This window comes from Muntiacus reevesi, chromosome 3 (genome assembly GCF_963930625.1).
Source record: "Muntiacus reevesi chromosome 3, mMunRee1.1, whole genome shotgun sequence".
Taxonomy (NCBI): Eukaryota; Metazoa; Chordata; class Mammalia; order Artiodactyla; family Cervidae; genus Muntiacus; species Muntiacus reevesi.
Window position 1 is genome coordinate 87976013 of NC_089251.1, and position 27509 is coordinate 88003521.

The 27509-nt window shown below is 47.3% G+C and overlaps 1 protein-coding gene across 2 annotated transcripts in view; it reads right to left on the reverse strand.

The window, feature by feature from the left end:
* The window catches only part of TGFA (transforming growth factor alpha), a 111966-nt gene that overhangs the window by 70560 nt on the left and 13897 nt on the right, over positions 1–27509 (reverse strand). For both annotated transcript variants that reach the window (XM_065929481.1, XM_065929480.1), the window contains exon 2: positions 6447–6500. In XM_065929481.1, the coding sequence (XP_065785553.1) occupies positions 6447–6500 (54 nt within the window). The remainder of the gene's footprint in view (positions 1–6446; positions 6501–27509) is intronic.

The window sequence follows — 27509 nt, forward strand, 5'->3', positions numbered from 1 at the left end:
CCAGTCAATCCTAAAGGAAATCCATCCTGAATATTCATTGGAAGGACTGATACTGAAGCTGAAACTCCAATACTTTGGCCGTGTGGTGTGAACAACTGACTCACTGGAAAAGACCCTGATGCTGGGAAAGACTGAAGGCAGGAGGAGAAGGGGATGACAGAGGATGAGATGGCTGGATGGTATCACCAACTTGATGGATGTGAGTTTGAGTAAGCTCCAGGAGTTGGTGATGGACAGGGAAGCCTTGTGTGCTGCAGTCCATGGGGTCACAAAGAATCGAACATGACTGAGCAACTGAACTGAACTGATACTTTGAAGGTTGCCTTCTAAATCCTCACCAAAGCTTTCTAAGCAGTCTCCATCAATACATCACAGTGGTCATGTGAAAAACTTCACAGGTTATTCCTAAGTCAAGGCCAACATCCAAACAGGAACCAGATGAATAACTTGCCTGAGGACACAGCAGAACTGAGACCAGATGGGTCTAACACGCAGGGCTCCCAACCTCCAGCCTAAGGCATATATCCCTCCAATGTCCCACCCGAAGCAAATGTCTGAGAAGCATTTCTGATGATAATAATGCCAGTTTCCATGCCTCTGGCATCATCTACCCTCCACATTTGGGGGTTTATAAAAAGGAAGATTGAAAGAAACCAATGAAACCTCAAACAAGAAAGCCAAGAGCAACTATGAAGTCATGGGACCATGGAGATTTTCGGGGGGGAAAGCACAAGAATGCCACATGGGATCAGCCCCTGTTCCTTCAAGCTCATATTCCACTTTGATTGGCATGTGGAGTTTGCAATTTTCTGTCTATGTTGCTCCATCAAAACGTTAGAACTTAATTCTGAGTAAGTCTGCAGTCCTTTGTTCCAGCACCACCAATCAGGAATGTGCCAAAACTTTGTGTGTTCATTACTGTTTCTCATTGCAATTAACCCTCAGAGTGAAGAGATCTGCATATTTAAACCACGGGTGAAGCTTTTGTAGCTTCTGTCCTAAAATTACCCATCTTAACACCTAGATAGTTTCAGTAAATGAGCCCACCAACCTCCAGAGCATAAGGGTTAGGAGGGACTCAGATGTGAAAGTCAGTCACCTAGTATATGAAGGAGCACATTTCATAAAAGCAGCATTGACTTGGAAGGGAATACAAGTAGAAAGCAAAATATGAAAACATCAAAGGCAATGTGAATTAAATAAAATGCCACAAATATTAGTTCAGCGTCATCTACCCTCCATATTTAAGAATCTAATAAAAAAGAATTACTATTGCTTTTGTTGGTGTAACTGAACTATGGTTTCATTTTTAAAGTTTTTATCTTTTTTAACAATTTTTTCCTGTAATTGAGATCTAATCTTACTGCACTGTCGTCAGAAAAGATGACTGGAATGATTTCAATTTTTTTGAATTTTCCAAGACCAGATTTATGGCCCAGGATGTGATCTATTCTGGAGAAGGTTCCATGTGCACTTGAGAAAAAGGTGAAGTTGATTGTTTTGGGGTGAAATGTCCTATAGATATCAATTAGGTCTAGCTGGTCCATTGTGTCATTTAAGGTTTGTGTTTCCTTGTTAACTTTCTGTTTAGTTGATCTATTCATAGTTGTGAGTGGGGTATTAAAGTCTCCCACTATTATTGTGTTACTATTAATTTCCTCTTTCATACTTGTTAGCGTTTACCGTACAAATTGCGGTGCTCCTATGTTGGGTGCATATATATTTATAATTGTTATATCTTCTTCTTGGATTGATCCTTTGATCATTATGTAGTGTCCTTCTTTGTCTCTTTTCACATCTTTTATTTGAAAGTCAATTTTATCTGATATGAGTATTGCGACTCCTGCTTTCTTTTGTTCTCCGTTTGCGTGAAATATTTTTTTCCAGCCCTTCACTTTTAGTCTGTATGTGTCTCTTGTTTTGAGGTGGGTCTCTTGTAGACAGCATATATAGGGGTCTTGTTTTTGTATCCATTCAGCCAATCTTTGTCTTTTGGTTGGGGCATTCAACCCATTTACATTTAAGGTAATTATTGATAGGTGTGGTCCCGTTGCCATTTACTTTGTTGTTTTGAGTTCACGTTTATACAACCTTTCTGCATTTCCTGTCTAGAGAAGATCCTTTAGCATTTGTTGAAGAGCTGATTTGGTGGTGCTGTATTCTCTCAGCTTTTGCTTGTCTGTAAAGCTTTTGAATTCTCCTTCATATCTGAATGAGATCCTTGCTGGGTACAGTAATCTAGGTTGTAGGTTATTCTCTTTCATTACTTTCAGTATGTCCTGCCATTCCCTTCTGGCCTGGAGGGTTTCTATTAATAGAGCAGCTGTTATCCTTATGGGAATCCCTTTGTGTGTTATTTGTTGTTTCTCCCTTGCTGCTTTTAATATTTGTTCTTTGTGTTTGATCTTTGTTAATTTGATTAATATGTGTCTTGGGGTGTTTTGCCTTGGGTTTATCCTGTTTGGGACTCTCTGGGTTTCTTGGACTTAGGTAGCTATTTCCTTCCCCATTTTAGGGAAGTTTTCAGGTATTAATCTCCTCGAGTATTTTCTCATGACCTTTCTTTTTGTCTTCTTCTTCTGGGACTCCTATGATTCGAATGTTGGGGCGTTTCACATTGTCCCAGAGGTCCCTGAGGTTGTCCTCATTTCTTTTGATACTTTTTTCTTTTTTCCTCTCTGCTTCATTTATTTCCACCATTTTATCTTCTACCTCACTTATCCTATCTTCTGTCTCCATTATTCTACTCTTGGTTCCCTCCAGAGTGTTTTTGATCTCATTCATTGCATTATTCATTTTTAATTGACTCTTTTTTATTTCTTCCAGGTCTTTATTAAACATGTCTTGCAACTTTTCAATCTTTGTCTCCAGGCTATTTATCTGTAACTCCATTTTGTTTTCAAGATTTTGGATCATTTTTATTATCATTATTCTAAATTCTTTTTCAGGTAGATTCCCTATCTCCTCCTCTTTTGTTTGACTTGGTGGGCATTTTTCATGTTCCTTTACCTGTTGGGTATTTCTTTGCCTTTTCATCTTGTTTAGATTGCTGTGTCTCATGGAAGCAACCTAGATGCCCATCAGCAGATGAATGGATAAGGAAGCTGTGGTACATATACACCATGGAATATTACTCAGCCATTAAAAAGAATTCATTTGAATCAGTTCTAATGAGACGGATGAAACTGGAGCCCATTATACAGAGTGAAGTAAGCCAGAAAGATAAAGAACATTACAGCATACTAACACATATATATGGAATTTAGAAAGATGGTAACGATAACCCTATATGCAAAGCAGAAAAAGAGACACAGAAGTACAGAACAGACTTTTGAACTCTGTGGGAGAAGGTGAGGATGGGATGTTTCAAAAGAACAGCATGTATATTACCTATGGTGAAACAGATCACCAGCCCAGGTGGGATGCATGAGACAAGTGCTCGGGCCTGGTGCACTGGGAGGACCCAGAGGAGTCGGGTGGAGAGGGAGGTGGGAGGGGGGATCGGGATGGGGAATACGTGTAACTCTATGGCTGATTCATATCAATGTATGACAAAACCCACTGAAATGTTGTGAAGTAATTAGCCTTCAACTAATAAAAAAAATAAATAAATAAATAAAAATAAAGTTTTTATCTGTTAGATTCAAGTAATAGTCACAAGAAAAATGGATTAAGTTTTAAACTATACCAACAAAGAGCAAACTCAAAAAGGTGAGAAAATAGATGAAAGAAAAATGGCAAAGAGATGCTAGTTGTTGAAGTTGGGTGATGGATACATGGCGATTGATTTTGCTCTTATTTCTCCTTTCCTATGTATGACAATTTCTATTATAAACATTAACAAATAGTTTTACTTGCTGAATTAGCCAATAGTTAAACACACATATATTCCAACGCTAGTGTAGTGAGTATGGCTGGTGAGTTTGAGTGAGTTTGTAGTGAGTTTGAGTGAGTTTGTAGTGAGTTTGAGCTGTACCCACAAGATTTCAGCCATGTCGGAAGAGGACAGAGGTGGGGTGGGGTGGGCAAGGCCTACAAGGGCCTGGGGAGTCTTCCAGGAGACGGGAAGGTCACCCTAAGGGACCTTAGGGTGCTTTCCCTTAGGAAGGTCACCCTAAGGGAAAGAAAGTTGAGCAAACAATCCTGACTTAGTCACAAAGCCCTAGCCTGTGGACAAGTGGCTCTGACATGGTCATCACCATTTGGACTTATCTGCTAACTAACCCAACCCTCTCTGGATTCACATCTTGGTCCAGCAGGGCAGGGCAGAGAGCAAGCAAACAAGGAAAGACCTATTCCATTAACCTCTCTGGGGCACAAGTACCACAGCTGAGTAACCCATCAGACAGAGAGCAGTGCAAGAGGCCAGACTGGCGCCCCCCTCCCCCTCCGACGTATCACCAACCCACACCAAGACCTCAGTGCCCCCGGACACTAGATGGTGTGGCACGACCCCAGCTCCCACCCACCACATTGGGCCACAGAGCAGCGCTCAGCTAGTTACAGGGTCGTGTGCAAAAGGGCAGGCCACACCTGCTGCTTCCTGAACCTAAGTGGTCACGGGGAGAGCACGTCCAATGTCAACCTGAGACTGTCTCACAGAAGCGAGCCCAGAAAAGAAACATGGAACAGAGGCCAATCATGACCGCAGCAAGCATAGCCATTCTGGATAAATATCACAGGGTTTCCTTCGTCTACCCAGAAGAGCCTAGGAAACCCCAAAGGGCCTCATGCCAGGCCCTAAGGGTACTGGCCCAGGTAGAAAATCCCCTAGGCCCTTCCTGTGTGAATGGATGGAATGGGAGTAGGGGGTAAGATGACCGTCTCCCTGGGGGTAGCATCAGCCTCTGCCATCACCACAAACCATCACCTACAAGTGGCTCAGAGGAGAACCTGGCTGTTGGCCCACCAGGTCCTACAGTGAGGACCACGATGGGCTGGGGATGTACCCGGAGGGTAAATGCATCCCAGCCCTCATCCTGGGATTGTGAAAATAGTGTGGGTCACAAAACTATCCCCTCCTCCCTGTATGTGCACATCTGAGCCCTGTATGATGGGGGAAGTAGTTAAAAAGTGAAAGAACTACTTCATGGAAACTCTAGTAGACCCTGGACTCCCAAAGCACTGCTTTGGAATGGACGGGCGCTTCCACCCCCAGTCCCAACGAAGCATAACACATAGGACAGGAGGCAGTTTCTTCTGCGGCATCATGGGTCACCAAGTGGCTCAGACACCTTAAGGGTTCAAGTGCATCAAGGATAACAGCTACAGGCAGAGACTGTGGGGTTGCAGAAGCACTGGTATCCAGTGGGAGCAGCAGCAGCATCTACTATGTTTGGACAGAAAGCTTTGGAAGAGAAGAGCTAAGTACCAGGAACACTATGTGGTGGTTTGAGGATGTATGAATACAGAGCACCACCTCCTGCCCTGGCACCTCCCTGAAATAACTAGGGAGATGCAGCTAGGGCCACTGCAGTAACAGATGGGAACATTCTCTATGTCAAGGAGCGAACAGAGAAACTGGCAGACTGGTGCACTGCTGACATAAAAACCAGCTCAATTCATTTGGAAAGCTACTTAGCAATTTGTTACAAGGGTCGTAAATATATACTCTTGCTCCTGGAGCTATGTCCCAAGCAAAGAATCCAAAAGAAGGAAACAGTTTCTAGTCATCAAGAGGGAGCATTATAATTTAAACTAAAGACAACAAAAATATCCCATGGGAAAAGCCTAATTGTATTACCCTCTAATTGTAAAGCCTAAATTGTATCATCTAAAGCCTAATTGTATCATCACTTGGATGAAACATTATGACATTTTAAAAGGATAAATTTCAAGACATTCTAGCCACATGGAAAAAAGCACAATTCCAACCCTGAATTTAAAAAGCAGGAACCCAAATCACTTCCTCACCACGACTAATTGTATAAAAATATTAGTGCACACGGACAAATGCTAAAAGCCATGTGCAAACATCACAGGGGACGCTTTTGTGAGCCTCTGCCCATGAGTAGTTTGCCGCCAACGTTTCCCTTTCCAATCTGTTGACCCAGGATCTCACAAATGCAACAAAGGAAATGCAACTACAAATGTCCAAAGAGAAACTGGAAAATATGAATAACTAAACAAAGATTCCCAGGCAGAAGGAGACAAGAGGGTTTAGGAATCTGGGTTCTTCTTCAGGTGGATTACGAGGCTCAGCTTGCCAGCACCCTCGCCCACAGTGACTATTCAGAGCTGGGAGATGGTGCACCCTCAGTGAGCAGGGAATAGTCGCTGTGGGTCCGCAGTTAAGACCTCCCGGGAGCACTCCCTAGGCCCTGGGACAACGTGCAGGGGGCAGACGCATGGGAGCTCAGCAGGCAGGAGCCCCGAGGGAAGCTTGTAGCAGAGGCTCCCATCCGTTCATACACCACCCCACATGGAGGGGACGGGATGGGACTCACCACTCAGGGCGGATGTGCTGTTCTCCAGGGCCTGGCACACGGCCAAGAAAATACCTGTGAAGAGGAAGAAAAGAAGACAGGTGAGAGTCTGGCCAGCAGCCAACTTCTCAGGCTTCAAGGATGGGTCCTTCTCAAGGGAAAGAGTTTGATAGTTTTACACAAAGTGGCCAACAGGCAGGCGTAGCAACATAATACAGGGTGGTGGTGGTTTAGGCACTAAATTGTGTCCAACTCTTTGTGACCCCGTGGACTGTAGCCCACCAGACTCCTCTGTCCATGGAGATTCTCCAGGCAAGAACCCACTGGGGTGAGTTCCCATTCCCTTCTCCAGGGGATCCTCCCGACCCAGGGATAAAACCCTCGTCCCCCACATTGCAGGCACATTCTTCACCATCTTCAGCCACTGCAGAAGCTCAGTACAAAATGAATAGGTGGGACCCTTCGTGCAAAAAGCAGGGGAAAAGTATATATTAGCATTACTAAAATCTCAAGCTTTTTCTTTCCTGGTCTCTCTCTCCACTTGTCATGATGTTTCTTGTTTTAAAACACCTTATAGATATGTTTTATTGTGATAAAATATACACAGAAGTTACTATCTTAACCCTTTTTAAGCGCACAGTTTGGTGGCTTTAAGCATGTACACGTTGTTGAGATTGTCATGATATTTGTTACGGGTTCTTTCTGGTCTTGCTCTCTCTGGGGTGTGAGGAGACTTGCAGGGTGAGCCCAGCTCCCTAGAGGCACTCCGGGCCCCAGCGACAGTACCCAAGTGCGCATGTGATCCCAGACAGCTGGGTCCGCTAGCAGGGGGATGGATGTGCGGATGTGAGCGACACAGCTGGGGGCAGGGAAGTCAGTCTAAGGTTTCTTCTTCCCAGAAACCACTCACCCCAACCCACGGTGAGCAGGTGACCTTGAGGGTGTTGCAACATCTACCCTGGGTATATGGATTAGGGGAGAGGAAAGGCTCACCCATGTCCATCTTCTGCGGAGACGCAGCAGGGCTACCAGCCTCGAAGGGGCAGCTGCCACCATGCCCTGCCCAGGAGAGGCACACACCTCCCTCCAGCCTTTCTGGTGCCCAGGTCCCATGTGGCAGGGGCGAGAACCCACCCAGGGGAGGTAGGGAGGTGGCAGTAGGTGGGATCACAGGAGCCAAGCCCCCAGGGCCCGGCACACACCCCACTGTCCCACTGAACTTCATTTTCTTTCACATTTATAACGTGAAAGGAAAACCATTAAGTATGTCCAGACTGCAACTGCATGGGCATGAGCCCCCAAGCCCAGGGCCCACCCGAGCAGGAGGCTCTGGGACCACAGGGGTCGCATACTTCCAAAGCCACCCCGGCCAGCAGATGACCTTCTGCACCCGCACGTTACAGCCCCGGAGGAAACAGAGCAGCATAATTCTGTCGAAGAAGGAACCTCTAGGAGTTATGCAATCAGCATGAACTAAGAATGATTTCCTAAAGCTGAACTGCAAAAAGATGCCGTGGTGGTCATGCAATGGGGCTGGGCCGCCTGCAGGTTAGGCCAGAGGCAGCACAGAAAAGAGGCAGACCTCTGTACTGCGACCCCCACCCCGAGGCTCAGGAACAGTACACCCCTTGCCATGCCGGCTGTGAGAGCGCCTTTCCCCCATCACTCAGGATGTAGACACGCCAGCCCTTGACTCTCAAGGGAGAAACACGCTTGGAATAGATAGGGCAATCTGCTCAGGACTTTCCTTTAAGCCTTTGACATGAGGAACATCTAAAAGCTTCAGGCTGCTCTCACTGCTGGCCTGGCATGAATTTCCCAAATACTCCTACAGAGTGCCGAACCCGACACTGGTGCTGGAGTTGGGTGCAGGGAGAGCAGGAGGCGGTGGCAGAGGGGGACGAGGAGAGAAAGTTAGTGACATCACATGTTGGCCTGTGTAATTCCTTCTTGCTGCTCAATAGACACTACCTTTGGAAGCAAGGTCTCAGGGTCCCCCTGGGGATTATCTACAAGGCCAAGCGTGTAATCTACACAACAAGCATTAAAGTGAGGGTTTCCTACCAAAGCAAGAAAAAGTCTCAGAGGTTTCTCCCAGTCATCTGGGGACCTGTCACAATCTGATTTTGCTGGCACCACCACAAACCACTCTGGGCCCAAGGTGGCCAGTGACCTGTGGAACCAGAAGGAAGGACTCACAGACGCTTTGTACACCTCTTGAGAGGAAGTGTCACTGGCCTGTCACAAATAGTCTATGAACAAATGCATTTCCTTCCCCTCTCCCTACCAGCCCTGTATCCATCCGTCCGTCCATCAGTCAGTATAGTTCCTGGGCTCCACACTGACCTCTGCTTAAGCAAAACCTGGACTAGACAGCAAACACTGTCCAACCACAGCCAGGAGCGAGCATAGGTGCTCCCCAGCATCCCGGGCATGTGGAGGGGTGCTCCCTCAGCCTTGGGGCGGGTCGCTTTGCCATTCCACTCCCTGGGTTCCTTACCTGGGAGCTCTCAGTTGCTGAACTTGCAAAGATGTTTCAGGAACTAATTAGAGGTTACAAAAACCACCATGTTCCACAGAGGAAGGACACTGGGTTTTTAATCATAATTTGAGCAGTACAAGAACAGTTCCTTTCTGTTACCTCCCCACCCCCAACCTCATGGAAAAACTCTTCAGTGCCCTGGGCTCTCTCTGCAATTTCTGTTCAGACACAACTGCAGCGGAGGCCCTGTGATGGGCAATGAGGCCTCTGCTTCTCCTTCACCACGTGGTGGGCTCCCTAGGAGGGTCCCAGACCCAAAAGACAGGGTCTGACCTCTGTCACATCTCACGGGGGCACAGGTACCACTTCCTGGGCAGGTGCCAGTCCCAGGCCCACCACGTGGCTTTTACACGCATTACCTTATTTAGTCCTCACCATACCCATGACACCGGGCTCCTCCCAGCCTCCCTGCCTTCTGGTCCAGTCTATGGAAACACTCCCATTTTACAGATGAGGAAACTGAGGCTGGGACAGGTTGAGAAATCTGCCCAAGTTCCTGCAGCCCAATTCAGACTCAAGTCTATCCAACTCCTATGCCTGAGACAGTGTCTAATGACCACCCCACACACCAGTCCTTCTGATCATGGCTGTCATGACACACAGGTACACATAGGTACCAGCTATGACCCCCAAGAGTCCAGACAACAGGTTCAGTGGGCCTAGGCACCAGGTTGATCCATCTCTTCCAGAGGCTCCAGCTGTTGCCTCCTGTGGTATTTTCACTGCCTCCAATCCCCCCACTATGAGCAAGGTCTACCGAGAAGGAGCAAGGGTATGAATGTCCAGACTCCCCAGAGCTTAACCTCCCTAAGCCCAGCTGCCCAGACTTCCAGCCCCCTAGGCTTTGCTTGGAGCAGCTGGACAGTGTGAAGGCCAGAAACACGTGGCCTTGGCAGGCTCCGAGACTCATCAGAAGCACAGGAATCCTCCCTGGAGCACCTGCGTGGGTTCAGATGTAGGCACGGCCGCCACCAGTAGCCTTGGGGAGACAACGCACAGTTCAGACAGACTCAGAGGCCACAGGTGCCTCTCGCCTGAGGTTCAAAGCTGGGCCTTGCCTGCCCCGAGGCCATCCAGCCAGCCTCCCTCCAGGCAGGAATCCCTTCTGGGCTGCTCCTGCCAGCATCTCATTTTGTTTAAATAGCTCCAACGAGGGGAATCTCAGGATTCCCCTAAGTTCTCTTGTGAACTTAGTAAAGGGGGGGTGGTGGCAAGATGAAAATCTACACGTAATGGAAGAAAGACCTTGTTAAAGACGGACCCCAGCCTTGAGGCAGAGGGAACCCAGGCGGCCCTCCAGGAAGGACAAGGGCCGCAGAGCTTTTGCTTGAACTTTTGGAATGCAGGTGACTGCTTCCAACAGGAAGAATGGCCAGAGAGAGGACAGCCTACTTACCTGTGAGCTCACAGGTCAGGCCCAAGGGGAAATGTTGCTGAAGGATGCTGGACACCCATCTCCCCCGACCACAGAGCAGGATGCCCCGTCTGCATGTGCGGCCCCGCGTGCATGCACGGGGTTGGGACCTGGCTGTGCCTTGAGCACGGGACACCTTCCATCCTCTTCCTCCTGTCGGCCTGGTGACCGCTTCACCTCCTCTGCAGACACTCAGCTCTAAGGCCCCGATGTGGAAGAGGTATTGTCAGGCCCCCAGCCACACTGGCAGAGGTGACCATGCCCTGCTCTCACCTCCACTACAGTTAGTATTTGCTTCCAGGCTCCTATCTACTCCACTGCGTAGATCAGCAGCTTGCCCTAGAAAATCAAGGCTCCACAGCTCGTCCACTTTCAAATCCCCTAAGCCAGGCTTCCTGAGCAAAGGAGTGAGGGTGAGGTTTTGGCGTCAGGGAGATGTGGGGAGGGTGGAGAGAGGTTGCAGCCGGTCCTTTTGGATGAAAGATGTCTTAGCTTTAGAGAAGGTGGTGAGGAAAGGCCTGCAGGGAATGACCTAATGCAGGCGGAGGGGCAGAAACCAGTGGAAAGACAGGCAGAAGCAAGTGTGGGCGTGTGGAGGGCAGCCAGGATCTCACTTCCTCTCCTGCTATGCTTGGGGATGCAGGGTCATGAGGCTCAGAGCAGAAGCTCAGGAAGTGAGGGTGGTACCTACATCTTGAGGTCTTCAGGTGACACCCGTGAACAGCCATGTAGGGGACAAAAATATGCGGAAATGGGTCACAGGGAACCCAGGGTCTGCTGGTACCAAGGTAACTTCTGGCACCAGCTTCAAGGGTATCTTCGCTTATGAATTATATTCCAATACCTGAAATTTATCTGCAAACATGGCAGGATTTTTAACTGCAAAACCTGCAATATTGTGTGACTTAGTTCAATGCAAGAGGTTTGATAGCCAGGTACAGATGCTAGCTTCAGAGTTAGAAGTGATCAGGAAGAAAAAGGGAACACACTGCAGGCAGCAGCAAGGAGGGAGTCTGGCAGGACCAGTTAGACCAGGAGACCCGTGCCTGACCCTCCTGCGAGAATAGCCATAAATGTCACATCGAAAGCAGCCACACGGCATCCTCATCACCCCAGTGCAGAGTTTCTCTCCAAGGAAGAGGTGATAGTTCACAAGTGCCCCTGCTTACAGAGACACCAGTGACACTGGCTTCAGAGGACGGCAGGCAAAGCAGCAGAGGAATGTGTGGAGTAACTGGCCAGACGGGATCAGCAGAGTTTAGGGGAAGGCGAGGAGGGTTCAGAAGTATGTGACACAGAATGAATCACTTTGGGTCGAATGGCTCACGGGACAGAGGGCTCTTTCTCTCCCCATTCCAGCATCTGGAACTCTGCCTTCAAAACACAGGTTAAACTTTGCTACCCCAGGAGAATCTTTTCGAGAAATTACTTGAAATGGGTTTCAGGTGGTAACTGCAGAGAAGGGGGTAGCTCTTGTGACAAACCCATCCAAGTGAGGTTCTGACCCTGCACCCAAACAGCTCCAGAAGACACGTGAACCAGGAACACACCTGTAGGCCAGCAGTGGGTGGGAAGACCACAGCGCCTGACTAGTCTCCCAAGCTCCCTCCTCGCATCATTCAGCCATAATTATTACTGCGGCTGAGAGCGTTATTAACAGTAATCGCAGCAACATTGCAGCACTTATGACATGCCCTGCATGGTCTCATTCAGTATGCAAAGCCAGTCCTAGGAAGCAGGTACTGTTCGAGGTCCCAGTTTGGAGATGAGAAAGTCCAAGTATAGGAGATTAAGTCACTTGCCCAAGGTCACCCAGTTTGTAAGTGACAGACATGGCAGCTCATGTTACAGGGCCCAGCCAGCCACCCTCTGCTTCCCCCATCCTGTGGAGCGCAGCCAAAGAACACAGACACTCTAGAAAAGTCCTCTTCTCCTGGACCTAAGCCAGCTGTGCTGTGATACGGAGATAACCAGGGAGCCCAGAGGCTAGGGTCATCCGTGAGTGGTGTCACCTTTAGCAAGTCCCTTCACTACTCTCAACCTCAGGTTCTTTACGTTTAAATGACAGAGCTGGGTCAGCCCCATCCCTAACTTCTGGGATGATAGGGGCTGGCATCTTCCTAAACCATCTATCTGGGGAAGACGGGTATGGACATACTTGGCCTCATTCCGATGCTCTGTGTGCAGGTGCATCCCTTGCCTTGAACCAGGATCAGGCAAAAGGCTGTGCATGCTTGCCTCAGTGAGTGTGAGCAGTTTGTTGTAATTTTGTCTTTTGATTTAGCATGTCCATCGAATATCAAAAGATGGGAGAGATCCAAAACTAGAACCTAAAGGGGCACTTTCCGTTTCTACATTTTCAATGCAGTCTTGACATGGGCTTGAAGATATATTCGAAGCTTACAGTCCATGATGAATGCTCTTGGGTCAGTGAGCTAGGGACCCTCAGCTGCCCTTCCTAATGACCTGTGGGTGGCCAGAAGCAGCAAAGTCCAGCTTGATGAGTCTAAGGCAATACCTTAGACTCCGATCTCCTAGAAAATAAGCCAGTGTTACTTGAATGCTCATGGGTATTTTCCATGTCTGTGTTTGTATATCTGTGGGTGGGAAAACCCAAAGTGTTCAGATTGAACCTTCAGGATCAGGGAGGTGGAAGAGACAGGCAGACGCGTGTCTGCACGGCAACCCTGTACCACTTTCTAATCCCAACTCAGGGTCTATTATGGCAGAGAAAAAAGGAGCCCTGCTGTCAGGACTGGGTTCGAACCGTAGCTCTGCCGCTCCTTAACTGTGAGACCTTAGCTGTGTTATCTAACGTCGCTGAGCCTCTGTGTCCTCATCCATAAACAAGGACAACACTTCCTCACATGACTATTGCAAGGATTAAATAATGCAAAGTCAGAGGAAAATGGACTCTCCCTTACTACATGGAAAGCAGATGAGTGTGGGCTGCCGAAGCCTGCACACAATCCCACATTCCCATCCCATATTCCCATCGACACGTTCCCACTTCCAGGCCCCAAGCATTATTTGCAACCCTGACCCTCTCCAAAGGCTTGGAACTCAGACCTCACGTCTCCCGCCCTTCTCCACTCCTCCTCCCTGGTTCTAGGTGGGGCTGAAGACCAGATACCCTCCCTCTCCTTTATCCCATCACCAAGCCACATAACCTCCACAAGTCTTGCCTCCACCTTACCCATCTTATCCATCCCTCTGCATCCCTACTGCCACTGCCAAAACTCAGGCCTCATCATCTCTCCTTGGTCTTCACAAGAGTTGCCTGACTGGTTTTCCTGACCCAAGCATTTTCACCTCTGTTTCTGCTGCCAGTGAGCTTCTAGAGCACTTGGACCACCAGACCCCTCCCCTCTAAACTCTGCTCACAGAGGCCCATCTGAAGTCCCTCCCAGAGACTTCAGGTGCATAGCCTGGTCCTAAACCCCATTTCTACTTTGCTCCTCCCACCCATTCCTGGCAGGCACCAGCCACCTTCCCTGCACACGACCTGTCCTCACTCAACTCAATGTCTCAGACTCACGCCACTAGGTCCCTAACTTGAGTCCTTGCAGTTATGCAACCTTGGCCTGTTGCCAGCATCTCGGTCTCCTTCACTATGAAAAAGAGATAAAAGATATACATCTCCCACACGGGGTTATTGTAAAGATTGACTGCAGGGACTCAGGATAAACAGGTAGTGCAAGCGCTGGCTCTTGATGAGGGTGAAAGAGGAGAGTGATAAAGTTGGCTTAAAACTCAACATTCAAAAAACTAAGATCATGGCATCCAGTCCCATCACTTCATGGCAAATAGATGGGGAAACAATGGAAACAGTGACAGACTTTATTTTCTTGGGGTTCAAAATCACAGTAGACAGTCACTGCAACCATGAAATTAAAAGACGCTTTTAATCCTTGGAAGAAAAGCTATGACAAACCTATATAGTGTAATAAAAAGCAGAGACATCACTTTGCTGACAAAGGTCCGTCTAGTCAAAGCTATGGTTTTTCCAGTAATTGTCTACAGATGTGAGAGTTGGACCATAAAGAAGGCTGAGCACTGAAGAATTGATGCTTTCGAACTGTGGTGCTGGAGAAGACTCTTGAGAGTCCCCTGGATTGCAAGGAGATCAAACTAGTCAATCCTAAAGGAAATCAACCCTGAATATTCATTAGAAGGACTGAAGCTGAAGCTCCAATACTTCAGCCACATGATGCAAAGAACTGACTCATTAGAAAAGACCCTGCTGCTGGGAAAGATTGAAGGCAGGAGGAGAAGGGGACGACATAGGATGAGATGGTTGGACAGCATCACCAACTCGATGGACATGAGTCTGAGCAAGCTCCAGGAGATGGTGATGGACAGGGAAGCCTCGTGTGCTGTAGTCCATGGGGTAACAAAGAGTCGGACACCACTGAGTGACTGAACTGAACTGAGATGGGTGGGGTGGGCTAGGAGGTGGGAGGGAGGTGCCATATGTATACCTATGACAGATTCATGTTGATGTATAGTAGAAATCAACACAATATTATAATTATCCTTCAATTAAAGATAAATAAATTTTTAAAAACAGGAATGACTAAACAAGCAAGCTGTAGAGACTGTGGCAGGAGCAGATGGGTGCTGCACTGTTGAAAAACCTTTGTTTCTTAAGGCCCGGTAAGTGTGATGCAATGTCTCACACTGCTACACACACATCTTCCTCTCTGCTCTCCCCAACCCTCACCCAGGTCAAACCTTTATAGCACAGTGCTACCCGCTGATACGGTGGCCTGAAAGGACCCCCTCTCCCACGCCCCGCAAAGCATACAGCACACAGGAGCAAAATATCTCTGTAAAACAGTTAACCAGGATGCACAGAGCATCTCCTCTGGGTGAGGCGGGCCCTGCGCCCACTCCCATCCATGCCCCACCCTTTCTTGTTAGGAGGAAGCAGAGTTGAAGGTTCATCAATGATCCTGGACCAGGGCTGGGGGCTGAGGCAAACTTCCTCTTGCACGGGCCCTGCTCCCATCCTGGCGGGCCGAGGGCCCCGATGGGGACTGCAGAGCAGCCGGGCGAGTATGACTGAGCCCTCCCGGGGTTTCCTGGCTGCTGAATCACCACCACGCTCTCCCAGCGCCGAGCACCGAGGCTGCAGGAAGCTGTGACAAGCTGAGGTGTTCACACCCTGTTCCAGTCGACTGACCCTCACGTGAGGCATCAAGGTGTCAGTCAGAGGGCCACGCTCAATTTTCCCAGAGTCCCCGAGGAAAGGTGGGAGAGTGGACCAGATACAGGGCTGGGAGACGCAGTGACATGCCCTGCAGGGCCAGGGTCCCACAACTGCCAGCAAATTCAGGAATCAAACACCGAGCCCCACCCCCTCCACAGAGGCCCACTGGCCCTGGCCCAGCCTCCCCTGGCCTTGTGGTGGCGCCCACATGGCCATCCTCAGGGCCCAGAGTCAGCAGAGGCACTGTCTGTGCAAACCTCAGCCCAGCAGGGTTAACCTGTTGGCAGCCCCAACAAAGGCGGGCCCATCCCTCAGCTCTGTCAAGGCCGTGTGTCCACACCACTCACCACCAGTGGCTTAGAAGTAGGCTACGAGTGGGGAGAAGGTGAAAACATAAGCAATCCTTGAACTCTGTCCTATTTCCTCCACGTGATGATGACAAACTCATCCTTCCCACCACTCGGCTCGGACACCCCCAGAACCACCCTGTAAGGAGGCACGGCAAGGCTGGGGTTTGAGCCAAGATAAACACCAGTGGGACTTGGCCACGTTTCAGATCAACGCAGCGTTGGCCTTGGTGGCTGGGGGAGGGCTGGACTAAGGGGACGGCACTGTACCGATGCTCACTGCCACATCAGGCCTCCGTTGTGCTCCGGGTTCTCAGGGCTGACTCCAGGACACCCCTTAGGAGAACTCACCTAACTGCATAAAGACCACTGATTGAGGAGCAGAGTTCAAATGAGGAAACAAATCCCCAGAAGATGGATTTTCAAGAATTAAAGGGGAAACACCCTGAAGTTCTTGGAACCCCGCATCACAAAGCAGGCTGGGAAGAGGTCTAAGTTCTTCTCCTCTGAAAGTGAGGGGGATGAGGAGGAGGAAGAGAAGCGAGGAGATGAAGAAGGGCATGGAGGAAAAGAGCAGGTATCAGCTGCTGAGAAGGGCCGGATGAGAAGTGGGTGAGAGGCACTCAGAGAAGCCTCTTTCACTAGGAGACCCTGACCAGACCACCCCAGCCCAGGGCTCTGCGCACTGGCGGTGCCTCCTGGGGGCAGCTGGTAACTCATGGGGCAGGTTTGACTGTCACAATGACATGGGGGCTCTCCTGGTATTTAGTGGGTAACAACAGGGATGCTAAATTGCTGTGATGCACAGGAATTTGTCCTCCTTAAGAGGCTAACAGTGCACCCTGTTGAGAAATTATGGACCCAGGCATGGAAAGTTTCTCAATCATAGGTCATTCAGCTCCAACTGCACGTGGGCAGAAGCACCTAAAACTCAAGGGAGGCAGAATAAACTGGCGGTACATGAACGGAAAGGGCGGCTCAGGAAAGCCTTGCCAGTGGCCTGGGGGAGCTCGCAGCGGACTGCAGGATCAGCCTGGCTTCAGGTAACTGGGCTGCTTCCTTTCCTAACATTCAGTAATTCTCTCCATTCTGTGTTCATCTGTATGCTTCTCTATAATAACCCAGAGCATCTGGGTTGCACAACAGGAAGCCAGCCTATAAAGTAACAAGACCAACGAGCCACCAGCAAACCTGCACCCAATGATTTATAGTCTCAGGGCTCCAGACAGATTCCTGGGGGCCTGGAGAGGGACGGAGGGGAGGCATGGTGAGGAGGGCAACCGTCTCTTGGTGCACCGCCTGACTTCAGAGCCCCTGAAGTATTTCCCTCTGGCCAATGGATATTCTTTTGGCCACACAATGCAAAGCTGCTCGGTGAATGCCCCCAATGCATTTAGTCATATAGGAAGAGTGTCTTTCACTGATTGGAGACACATCAGTGAGGAATGAGGCACACCTGACCCCAGAGTTTTGGGGTGAAGAGCATCAGGTGCCTCTTAGTGGTGTCAACTTAAGTCATTTTAAAGAAAGAAAAAAAAACACCCTGGGGAAGCATGGTAGCTTTCCCCTACCAAGCCTGCTCCTGCCCTTCCCCACTTACCTTGTTAACTCTGGGGTGGGGGGATGGTAGCAATGTGAAGCAAAAGAAAAGAGGGAGGGAAGAGGAAGTTTTCTGCTAAGATGGTTTAGCTCTAGCAAGAAGAGGAAAATGACAGGAAGAAGAATGTGGACAGAATCCCTGGAATATTCAGTGTGTTTCCGAAGCACTGCCCAGAAAAATCAGACTCATCCAAGTGAAAGTGGGGCAGGAGCCAGAACCAGCTGATAGAATGGTATAGCCACTCTGGAGGACAGTTTGGTGGTTTCTTGCAAAACTAGACATAGTCTTACCATATAGTTTGGCAATCAAGCTCCTTGGTATTTACCCAAATGATTGAAAATTTATGTGTATACACACATACACACACACACACAGAAAGCTGCACACACAAATATTTATAGCAGCTTTATTAACAATTACTCAATCTTGGAAGTAACTAAAATATCCTTCAGCAGGTGAATGGATAAACTATGGTATACTCAGACAATGGAATATTATGCAACAATAAAAAAGGAACTCTCAAACTGGAAAAAGACATGAAGTAACCTTAAATGCATGTTCCTAAGTGAAATGAGCCAATTGGAAAGGACTATGTACTGTGACTGTGTAATTCCAACTACATGACACTCCAGAAAAGACCTAACTATGGAGACAGTGGAAAAAGATCATTCATTGCCAGGGGTTTGGGATGAGAGAGAGAGAGAGGAAGGGATGAATGGGGGAGCACAGAGGATCTGAGGGCAATGGAACTCTTGTGTGTGATACAATGGTGGATACATGTCATCACACATTTATCAACATTCATAGAATGCATAACACAAAGAATAAACCCTATTGTAAATGAGGGACTTTAGTTTATACTCTGGTTAAAAAAACATTAACTTTCATTAAAAATAATGTTCCAATATCAGCTCACTGATTATAACCAATGTGCCACATTCAAGCAAGAAGTTAGTAACAGGGGAAGTATACGAGAACTCTTTGTACTTTATGCTCAACTTTTCTACAAGTCTGAAACTGCTCTAAAAAATACAGTCTAGGGACTTCCCTCGTGGTCCAATGGCTAAGACTCCACGCTCCCAAAGAAAGGGGTCTGGGTTCGATCCCTGGTTAGGAAACTATATCCCACGCGCCACAACAAAGGTCAAAGACCCTGCATGCTGCAATGTAACTAAGGCCTGGCACAGCCAAATATACACAGTCTGTTAGACAACTGTGTATTGACAGTGACCGCCAGGGAGAAGTTTGGTCAGTGGCTGATCTGACTAGACTGAGCCTCCTGGATCTCGAGTCTCACTCTCAGACTGGGGGCATGTCAGGATGGGAGCAAGCAGGGGAAAACCCTCTGGAAATAGGCCATGGATAAGGCAGATAGGAACCTAGAGGGGAGGAAAGGGAGGAACAATGGGTGAAGAGTCTTTCAGAGAAGTCTTTCAATAGAGAGGCTGATAGGCACTGCCAGGAATCTGAGCAGCTTTTGAAACAACCAAGAAAATCCAGTGCCCTGGCTTCAAGCAAACCGACCTTGCTTCTGTGGTTTCTGACGTAAACCAGATGCATTCTAGATGTCCCCTAAGATGAGGACAAGTGATGAATACAGTTTTCAATCTGTTGCCAGCCAGCACTCAGCTCCAAGATGGAGGGGACAGAATTCAAGAGTTGCTGAAGGATGGTTTAATTCTGCTTCTGGACCCTCCAGCTACATCCAAGAGGGGTGTTTCCATGGGGTACCAAGCGCAGCCTTTGTCATAACAAAATGCAGCTACCATCGCAGAGAACTGGTTCGTCTTCCCCCTCCTCACACTTCCTTTCTCACACTGCAGGCAGGAAAGGAATAAGAGAAATAAGGAGGCCCTTCCACCGCCTGAAAGCAGCCTTCTGTGATGACGACCTGCAAGGTAGTGAAGCTCACCCCCCGTCCCCTCCACCGTCACAACCTGGCATTTTACTGTAGGCTTGTTTGCTTATTTTCTGTCTTCTTGGCACCAAGTGGAGGTGGAGGAGAGATGGGTTTTTTTGGTTCACTGTATTTCCAGTGCCTAGAACAATGCCTGACATGTAGATGGCTCTGGACCTCCTGAATGAATTCAGGTCTTTTTTAAGCCAAACCTGGGAGACAGTGAAACAGAGATGTCTGGCAATTGTGAACTAAAGGAGGTGAGACATGAACTCCTACTTGAGCAGAAGCACTTTTAGAAGGACTCTGTGGAATCTAGGTTCTTTCATTCTGGAATAAGAAGACATCATTAGAACTTTGCTGTGATGACAGTTCTCCAAGAAATGATGCAGACACTGGGGCATTTTCTTTCTCACGGGTGTGTGCAGAGAAGGATAAAGTCATCACAGATGTCCCGTCTGAACAGGTGATCTCTAACAGAGACCTGAATAAAACGAAGGAAGCAGTCCTGCAAGTATGTGGAAGAAGAGCAGTCAAAGTGAAGGAAGGCGAGTGCATGGGTCCTGAGGTGGGACTGAACCCCGCAAGTTCAAGAAAAAGCAAGAAGGCTGGTGCGGCTAGGAGGAGACAGTGGTGGGAAACGTGGTTGGAGGGATGCTGATAGCCGTCTCTCAGGGGGAGTGCAGGAATCTGAACTTTACTCCAAGCTGGGCAGCCACGGCAAGGTTTTGAGAAGAGCAGCCACGGCGTCTGATTAGAGACATCACGCGGGGTGCTGGGAACAGAAGAAGAACTTCGAGAGGCAAGGTTGGAAGCCAGCGGCATGGGAACAAGGCTACCACAGAGTCCAGGTGGAAGGTGAGAGGGTGAGGAGTGGTCAGGTGGAGAACAGAAACAGCCAGCAGGGCTTGGCTCAGGAAGGCTGAGTGTGGGACCTCCTCTCCCCACCCCATCTCTGCCTCCACTATGTCCCTTCCTTCTTTACCTGCAAGGCCAGATCAAACATCAGTGTCTTCACAAACCTTTCCTGACCACCTCAGATGGAGTATCCCATCTCCAACCCTACCCCCATTCCCCCGCCCAAAATTAAAATACCAAGTCAGTGAGTAAACAAGGACAGAGGGCTGAAGAAACCCATTAGCAAGCTCAGTGCTTACAGGCACCAAAGCCACACAAGTCAGTCTCATGACGTTCTTGCATTTCTCTAAAGACTGTTTATTACTAACGGTTCCTATCTGGGGTCTGCGCACTACCCCAAAGATCCTCCAGGATGCTACAGGCTGGCATGAAGGTTCTGGCCCTGCACATCCCCAGACAGGGCCTAGGAATCCCAGTCCATGGCTTTCCTGTGAGATTCACATGCAACACCCAGGATAAGTTAGCATCCAGACAACAACAGTGTGCCCTAGGGAGGCTTTCTAGAGGCTCTCACAGCATCTAATGCTGCTCACCATACGCCCCTCTGATGCCGCCGTGGGCTGGCCTATAGCATCCCAGACTCAGGAGTGAAGGACACACAAGGAGCAAAGTGAACAGGCTCAAGCTGACCTGCGACCAGGGCATGTCCAGCTGCAAAGTTACAGACCCAGAGACTGTTGTCTGCTCCGGGCTTCTCTGCCTGCACACCCTGCCTCTGCCGCAACCTCTATGCCCAGTGTGAACACAGCCCTTCTCTCTACTTCCTTATATGTGGGGGACAACTGATCAGGGATGGTTGTCCCCACTGATGTGGGTCTAAGGATACTGATGGCTGCTGGGCGGGAATGCCACAACATGCTACACACACACACACACACACACACACACATATATCTTCTAGGGAAAGGAGTTCTTCGTTTCAAGAAAGAGAGATGGCAGTGTTCCCTTCTTACTAGCAGGCAGCCAGAAGATTCCTGCTAATAACCCAACAAGTGCCCAAGATAGGCAGATGTGAACATCAACACAGAGCTTTGCTGTCCAGCGATACCTATGGTTTTCTGCTTCTTATTCGGAAGGAAGGCAAATAACCCCATGTTCTGGAGGACAGCAGGACATACCAGCCAACATGTCCATAGGCTCCCTGCCTTGCTGGATGCTAATTCTGCCTAACAGGACTCAGTAGTACTTTTGCATGGTTATGATATTAGGTTTATGGAACACGTTTTAAAACTTGGAGTACTGTATTTTTTAAAAGGCAGAAAAGGGACTTCCCTAGTGGTCTAGTGGTTAAGAATCTGCCTGCCAATGCAGGAGTCATGGGTTCGATCCCTGGTCCAGGAAGATCCCACATACTGTGGGGCAACTTAACCTGTGCACCACAACTACTGCGCCTGCGTCCTAGAGCCCACAGGTTGCACCTGCTTAGTCCCAACACCTAGAGCCCATGCTCTGAAATGAGAGAAGCCACTGCAATGAGAAACCCATGCACCACAAAGAAGCGTAGCCTCTGCTCACTGCGACTAGAGAAAGAAAGCCCGCTCACAGCAACAAAGACCACAATGCAGCCAAAAATAAACAAGTAATTACTTAAAAGGCAGGAAATAAAAGCAACAGAAGTGAGAACATCTGCAAGTAATTCCTTAGAGATGCGTGCCTTTTATCATTCTTAAGAAAAAATGACCCATCATCTCAAGCAGGAATGGAAATACACTGCATATGTCAGACCACCTCCAGCCTGGACCCACAGCAGACATTATTAATTGATCACAGCACTATTTCCAACTGAACTCGGATGCAACCTCCAAATCCTTAGAAACAAACACTTTCAAATGATCATGATTAGCCCAGAAGATGGAACCACTTCCCACTTCAGCTCAAAAAATACCTGCTGCTCTGTCAATGATGCTTTGAAAGTGACAGGTGGAGAGGGGAAGGGAGGAAAAGAGAAATGAAGAGAGACTCTGGGCATAAATTATTTGTCATCAATGATCCTTATGTAAGGATCAACCATTAAATGTGAAGACTGTGTGAGGCCCTGCAGAGGTTGAGGATGGGGCAAGAGGAAAGCTGGAAAAAAAAGCTCAAGAAGTAGGAAATGAAACCTCTAGATGAAACACATGCACACATGCTCACACCTCTGCACACAATTATTGTCAATGCAGCATGCTGCCATTTGTCGGCATGATAACAGGTGAAAGTGGATTCATCCTTTCTCTCCCAGGATAAGGAGATAGCACCTGAGAACATCAATAACTATTCATACCAATTTATCCACCTTCTCAAAGCAAAATGTTTTTATATAAATCAAAGCCCTTTGTTGTTGTTCAGTCACTCAGTTGTGTCCAACTCTTTGCAACCCCATGGACTGCAGCACGCCAGGCTTCCCTGTCCTTCACTATCTCTTGAAGGTTGCTCAAACTCATGTTCATTGAGTTGATGATGTATCCAACCAGCTCATCCTCTGTTGTCCCCTTCTCTTCATGCTCTCAGTCTTTCCCAGCATCAGGGTCTTCTCCAAAGAGTCAGCTCTTCGCATCAGTACTGCACAAACTAACACTGTTTTGACTATACAGACCTTTGTAGATTTTTGGAAAATTTCTGCCTGTGAAGCCTCTGAAAATAGCTCAGGTGATAAACATCCCAGGTGAAAACAGTGACTGAACCATTCATAAAAGAGGTTAAGGAAGAGACAACCAAGAAAAGCACAGAGCTAGGTAGTTAGAACAATGCAGATTTCTTTAACACTTCCTAATTCACTTCCTGGGAACCAAAACATGCTTATTCATAAAAGTTAACTACTCTTGAAGACCAAACAGTGAGGCCATTTGCCTATTTTTGCTCTGCTTGTAGTAGAGTCAGATGACATCACAGCCCCCAGGGAAGACTCTTGGTTGAACCAAGACTAGACTCTGGGGTCACAACATGTTCAAGAATGAGACCTGGTTGAGGGGTGGGGGGGTCTCTCCTTTAGCCTGACCCTCTCCCCTATTCAGCAGGGCAGCCAGTACTTGCGTCGTTTAAGGAAGTATGTGTTTTGCAAGGATAGCCGCATATCATAGCCTCTTTTCTGGGACAAAAAACATGCCTCCCCACACAGCCCAGTGGTTCACTTCTCAAGACTGGGAGCTCAGATAAACTCTCCATCCACAGGGCAGGCTTGCAGGAGCTCCCAGCAGTGGGGACTGCCTCTCCATCCTTGGCCCATGAGTAGTCACCCACTGGAGCAGAACCCTCTCCCTTCAGGCCACAAAGTGTTGCTCCCTGATTAGTCAGTGAAGCACATATGTGAATGGTGAAGCAGGTTTATTTTCTTCCTGCTAGAAAACAGTTAGGCTAATTTCACCAAAGCCTTGCCATGTTATCACACACCAGCGCTGTGCAATTTTGGTTCCTTGGATTCTGAACTGCAAGCTGAAAAGATGAAGGCATTTTGTACCTAAAGGATTGCTCTGTTCCAAAAATGTTAAATCTTTCTTTTTTCTTTCCTATTGAATGTCACAACTAAAGAGCATCAACTGCAGGAAGAAATATTAGATGACGGGTCACTAAGAGATTAGATGACACAAAGATTAAGAAAGTCTGTAGCTAGTGTGGAGACCTATGGAAAATGTAAGCAGGCCCTCTGCTCTGAGAACAGCAGGAGTTTTATAAGGAGTGACTATCCATGAAGGTAACTCTCAGGAGAGAGTTTAGTTCCCTGACTCAGTTAAAAAATCAGCTTTTTCTCCCCCGTGACCAGCTTGGATGGGCTTTTACACAATTCCCAAGTAGTCAACGTTGTTTTGAGGGGTGTCACCGCAGCAAAAGCAACTTACTTTGAACACTTTGGATTTACAAACCAATTAAGAAGAGATGGTTCTAGAAAAGGATTACCAAATAAGGTCCTTCAAACAAGATACAGATATATATATATATATATATTTTTTTTTTTTACCCAGAAGCTCACTCATTGCAAAAGAGGTGTGTCTCACTGGCTGCTTTGTGTCTTAGTAATACACTGATTGCCAATGCATCTGACCCCATTACTTTTACCTGATGGGGAAAAAAAAAATCACCTTTAATCAACCTTTGTAGACTGTCCACAACTGAGCACCTGATACTCAACCACCTATGCAGAGGTACAAAGGCCACTGAAAACGCTGCCAGCTGAATGAAGGAAGTTCCTATACACAACTGAAACAGTAAATGCTCTTTGTGTTCTGATCTGAGATTCTATCAGGCCCGTGGAGATGCCTGTGTTGTCTGTGGCTACATGTCATCACTGCAGTTGGGGTGAGGAGTCTGAAAGTGGAGCCAGCTATTAGCAAACGTGATAACACAGATTCTATCTTTGGTTGGACTGAGAGGAACTAAAAATGTAAAGTAAAAGTGTTTCAGACTCTTCCACCTTCTGCTCTTCTTTGGGGGAAATGTCAACTGGGGAGGCGTGAAAGGAGGGTGAGGAGGGTGAAGCCAGCCCCCAGCAGAGGGCCTTCAAGGCCGCAGTGCACAAGCGCTGTGACTTCCATCGCATCACCCATTGGAGACAGGCTGCCTGCATAAACAACAGAGATGGCCCTTTAAAACAAACACCTTTTTAAAAATGTATGCTAGAAACGCAAACAGGCCTCCATTAGCGAACTTATTATTAGAGGCTCCGTGGTCGCAACAAAATGTGTCACACATACCTCCTGTGATTATCTGTCTTCTGAACAACTGAACTTCTGATTAAAGAAGGGGAGAACAACTACCACACTTGTTTCTTTCTATTTCATGCTTTGGGAAGTAGAATATTTCTTTTTAGCCTTCATGGCAATTACTGTCAATACGGTAAATATTTAGAGGAGCAGCTGTCTGAAAGCCTGATTACATCTAATGCCTGGTACAGAATGGCGCCCTCACAAGAGTGAAGCCAGGCCCCTCAGGAGCCACAGCCTTCCATGGATGACATGGAGAAGCAGAACAGGGAGATGGCCGGGATAACAGGCAAGGGTCCTGGGTTCAAATCCTTGTTCTGCCATTTGCTGGCTATAGAAGCCTCAGCAATTCACTTAACATTTCTGTGTGTCAGTTTTCTCATCTATAAAATGGAGATAATCACAATATCTCATAGGACTGCTAGATGGGTTAAAGGAATTTGTATAATAATAGGCACTTAAAGAAATTACCCATCCCTGTTCTAAGTGATGGCCATTAGCTTCTTGAAGACTGCCAAGCCCTGTCATACAAAGAACTTTCCTTTGGTGGGGGGGTGTGAGGGGTGGGCGGGGATTGCACCGCACAGCTTGTGGGATCTTAGTTCCCTGACCAGGGATTGAATCCAGGCCCTCGGCAGTGAGAATGCAGAGTCCTAACCACTGGTTGGCCAGGGAATTCCCTCAAGACCCGTCTTCTTGAGCCCAAGGTGTTCACTGCGTATCTCATGTCATATTGTGAAAACCTGTGTTTGCTTCTGCTGCAATCTACAAAGAATTCAGGGGCTGGAGGCGAGGGCTAGCCATGGCCTTCTTTTGAATTAATATCACCAAACTCAGCACAAGGTCTGATACACAGTTAAATGTTTGCTGAAGTGAACAATCCAAGTATAATATAACCTAACCAAACACACAGCATCCCTCACTTTTACCTGTCAGATCTTATTTTTGTTACTCATCCTTTGGCTTTGTAAGTAAATAAAGTAGCTTCCTTGGGTGAATAAAGAATAAATGTTATGTCAGGCCCAGTTCACAAAAATCACAACTCTTTGATCACTTGGATGTATTACATGAGATGACAGATGAGGTACTCCAACTGCTTCTGTTATCACTGTTAAAAGGAAAGTATTCTGCCTTTTATCTGAAATCCAAAAAAATCCAATTGAGCCAGAAGAGCTTTTATTTTCCCCTTTATTCCACAGTAAGGGAAAGGGGCATTCCACAAGAGCATAAGCTCATATTACATAGTGAGTTGATGCTACTCTCCTAAGTGTAAATTTCTAACTCTCAAAAGACGTCTCAAAGGGACATAAGCAATTCACTGAAACCTTCTACATCCTACATTCAAAATAAGAACTGATTTGAAAGGATGGCCTCAATCAAAGAAGGTCCCACTATCTTGATCAGGAACTTGGAGTAATGCCTTTTATATTTTTTTCTCCCCACAAGGAAAGTTAAAATTGAGATCTGCTTATCTAAGTCAGGAAGAAAACTTTCCTCATTTCACAAGCAGTAATGGAAGATTTGCACTATAGGCACCACATGGGAAGAAAGAGTTTATTAGTGAAGACCTTTAGCTGCTGGGAGATCCTGAATCATTAAAAAAGCATTAATGAATGAAGAAGTTATGTAATAATAAAGAACCTGTATGCACCTATCAATAAAGTACCAAAATACACGAGGCAAAAATGAATAGAACTGCAAGAAGAAACATGAATTCACTATTATAGCTGGAGGTTTCAACACCCTTCTTTCAGAAATGGACAAATCCAGCAGGCAGAAAATAAGGAAGGACATAATTGAACTCAACATCACCATCAACCAGTTGGATATAATGACATCTATGAGCTACTTCATTCAACAACAGCAGAATACACATTCTTCTCAAGTTCACATGAATATTCACCAAGACAGACTACATTCTGGGCTATAAAATATACTTGGACACATTGAAGGGCTTCCTAGATGGCTCAGTGGTAAAGAATCCACCTGCTAATGCAAAAGAGGGAGGAGACACAGGTTCAGTCCCTGGATCGGGAAGATCCCCTGGAGGAGGTAATGGTAACCCACTCCAGTATTCTTTCCAGGAGAATCTAATGGACAGAGGAGCCTGGAGGGCTACAGTTCATGGGGTCATAAAGAGTCAGACACAACTGAGCACGCATTGAAAAGAATAGAAATCATACCATGTCTGCTCTCAGACAATAAAGAAGGTAAACTAGGTAACAGAAATATAGCCAGAAAATCACCACACACTGGAGATTAAACAACATTTCTAAATAAAACATGGGTCAAAGAAGAAATCTCAAGAGAAGTCAAAAGTATTTTGAAGTTAAAAAAAAGAAACACAACCAACTCTTCAGAATTTGTGGGATGAGGTGAAAGCAGAGTCTACAGGGAAATTTTTAGCATTGAATGAATATGTTGGGAAAGAAAAAAGATCTAAAATCAATAATTAAGTTTTTACCTTAGAAAAACTTA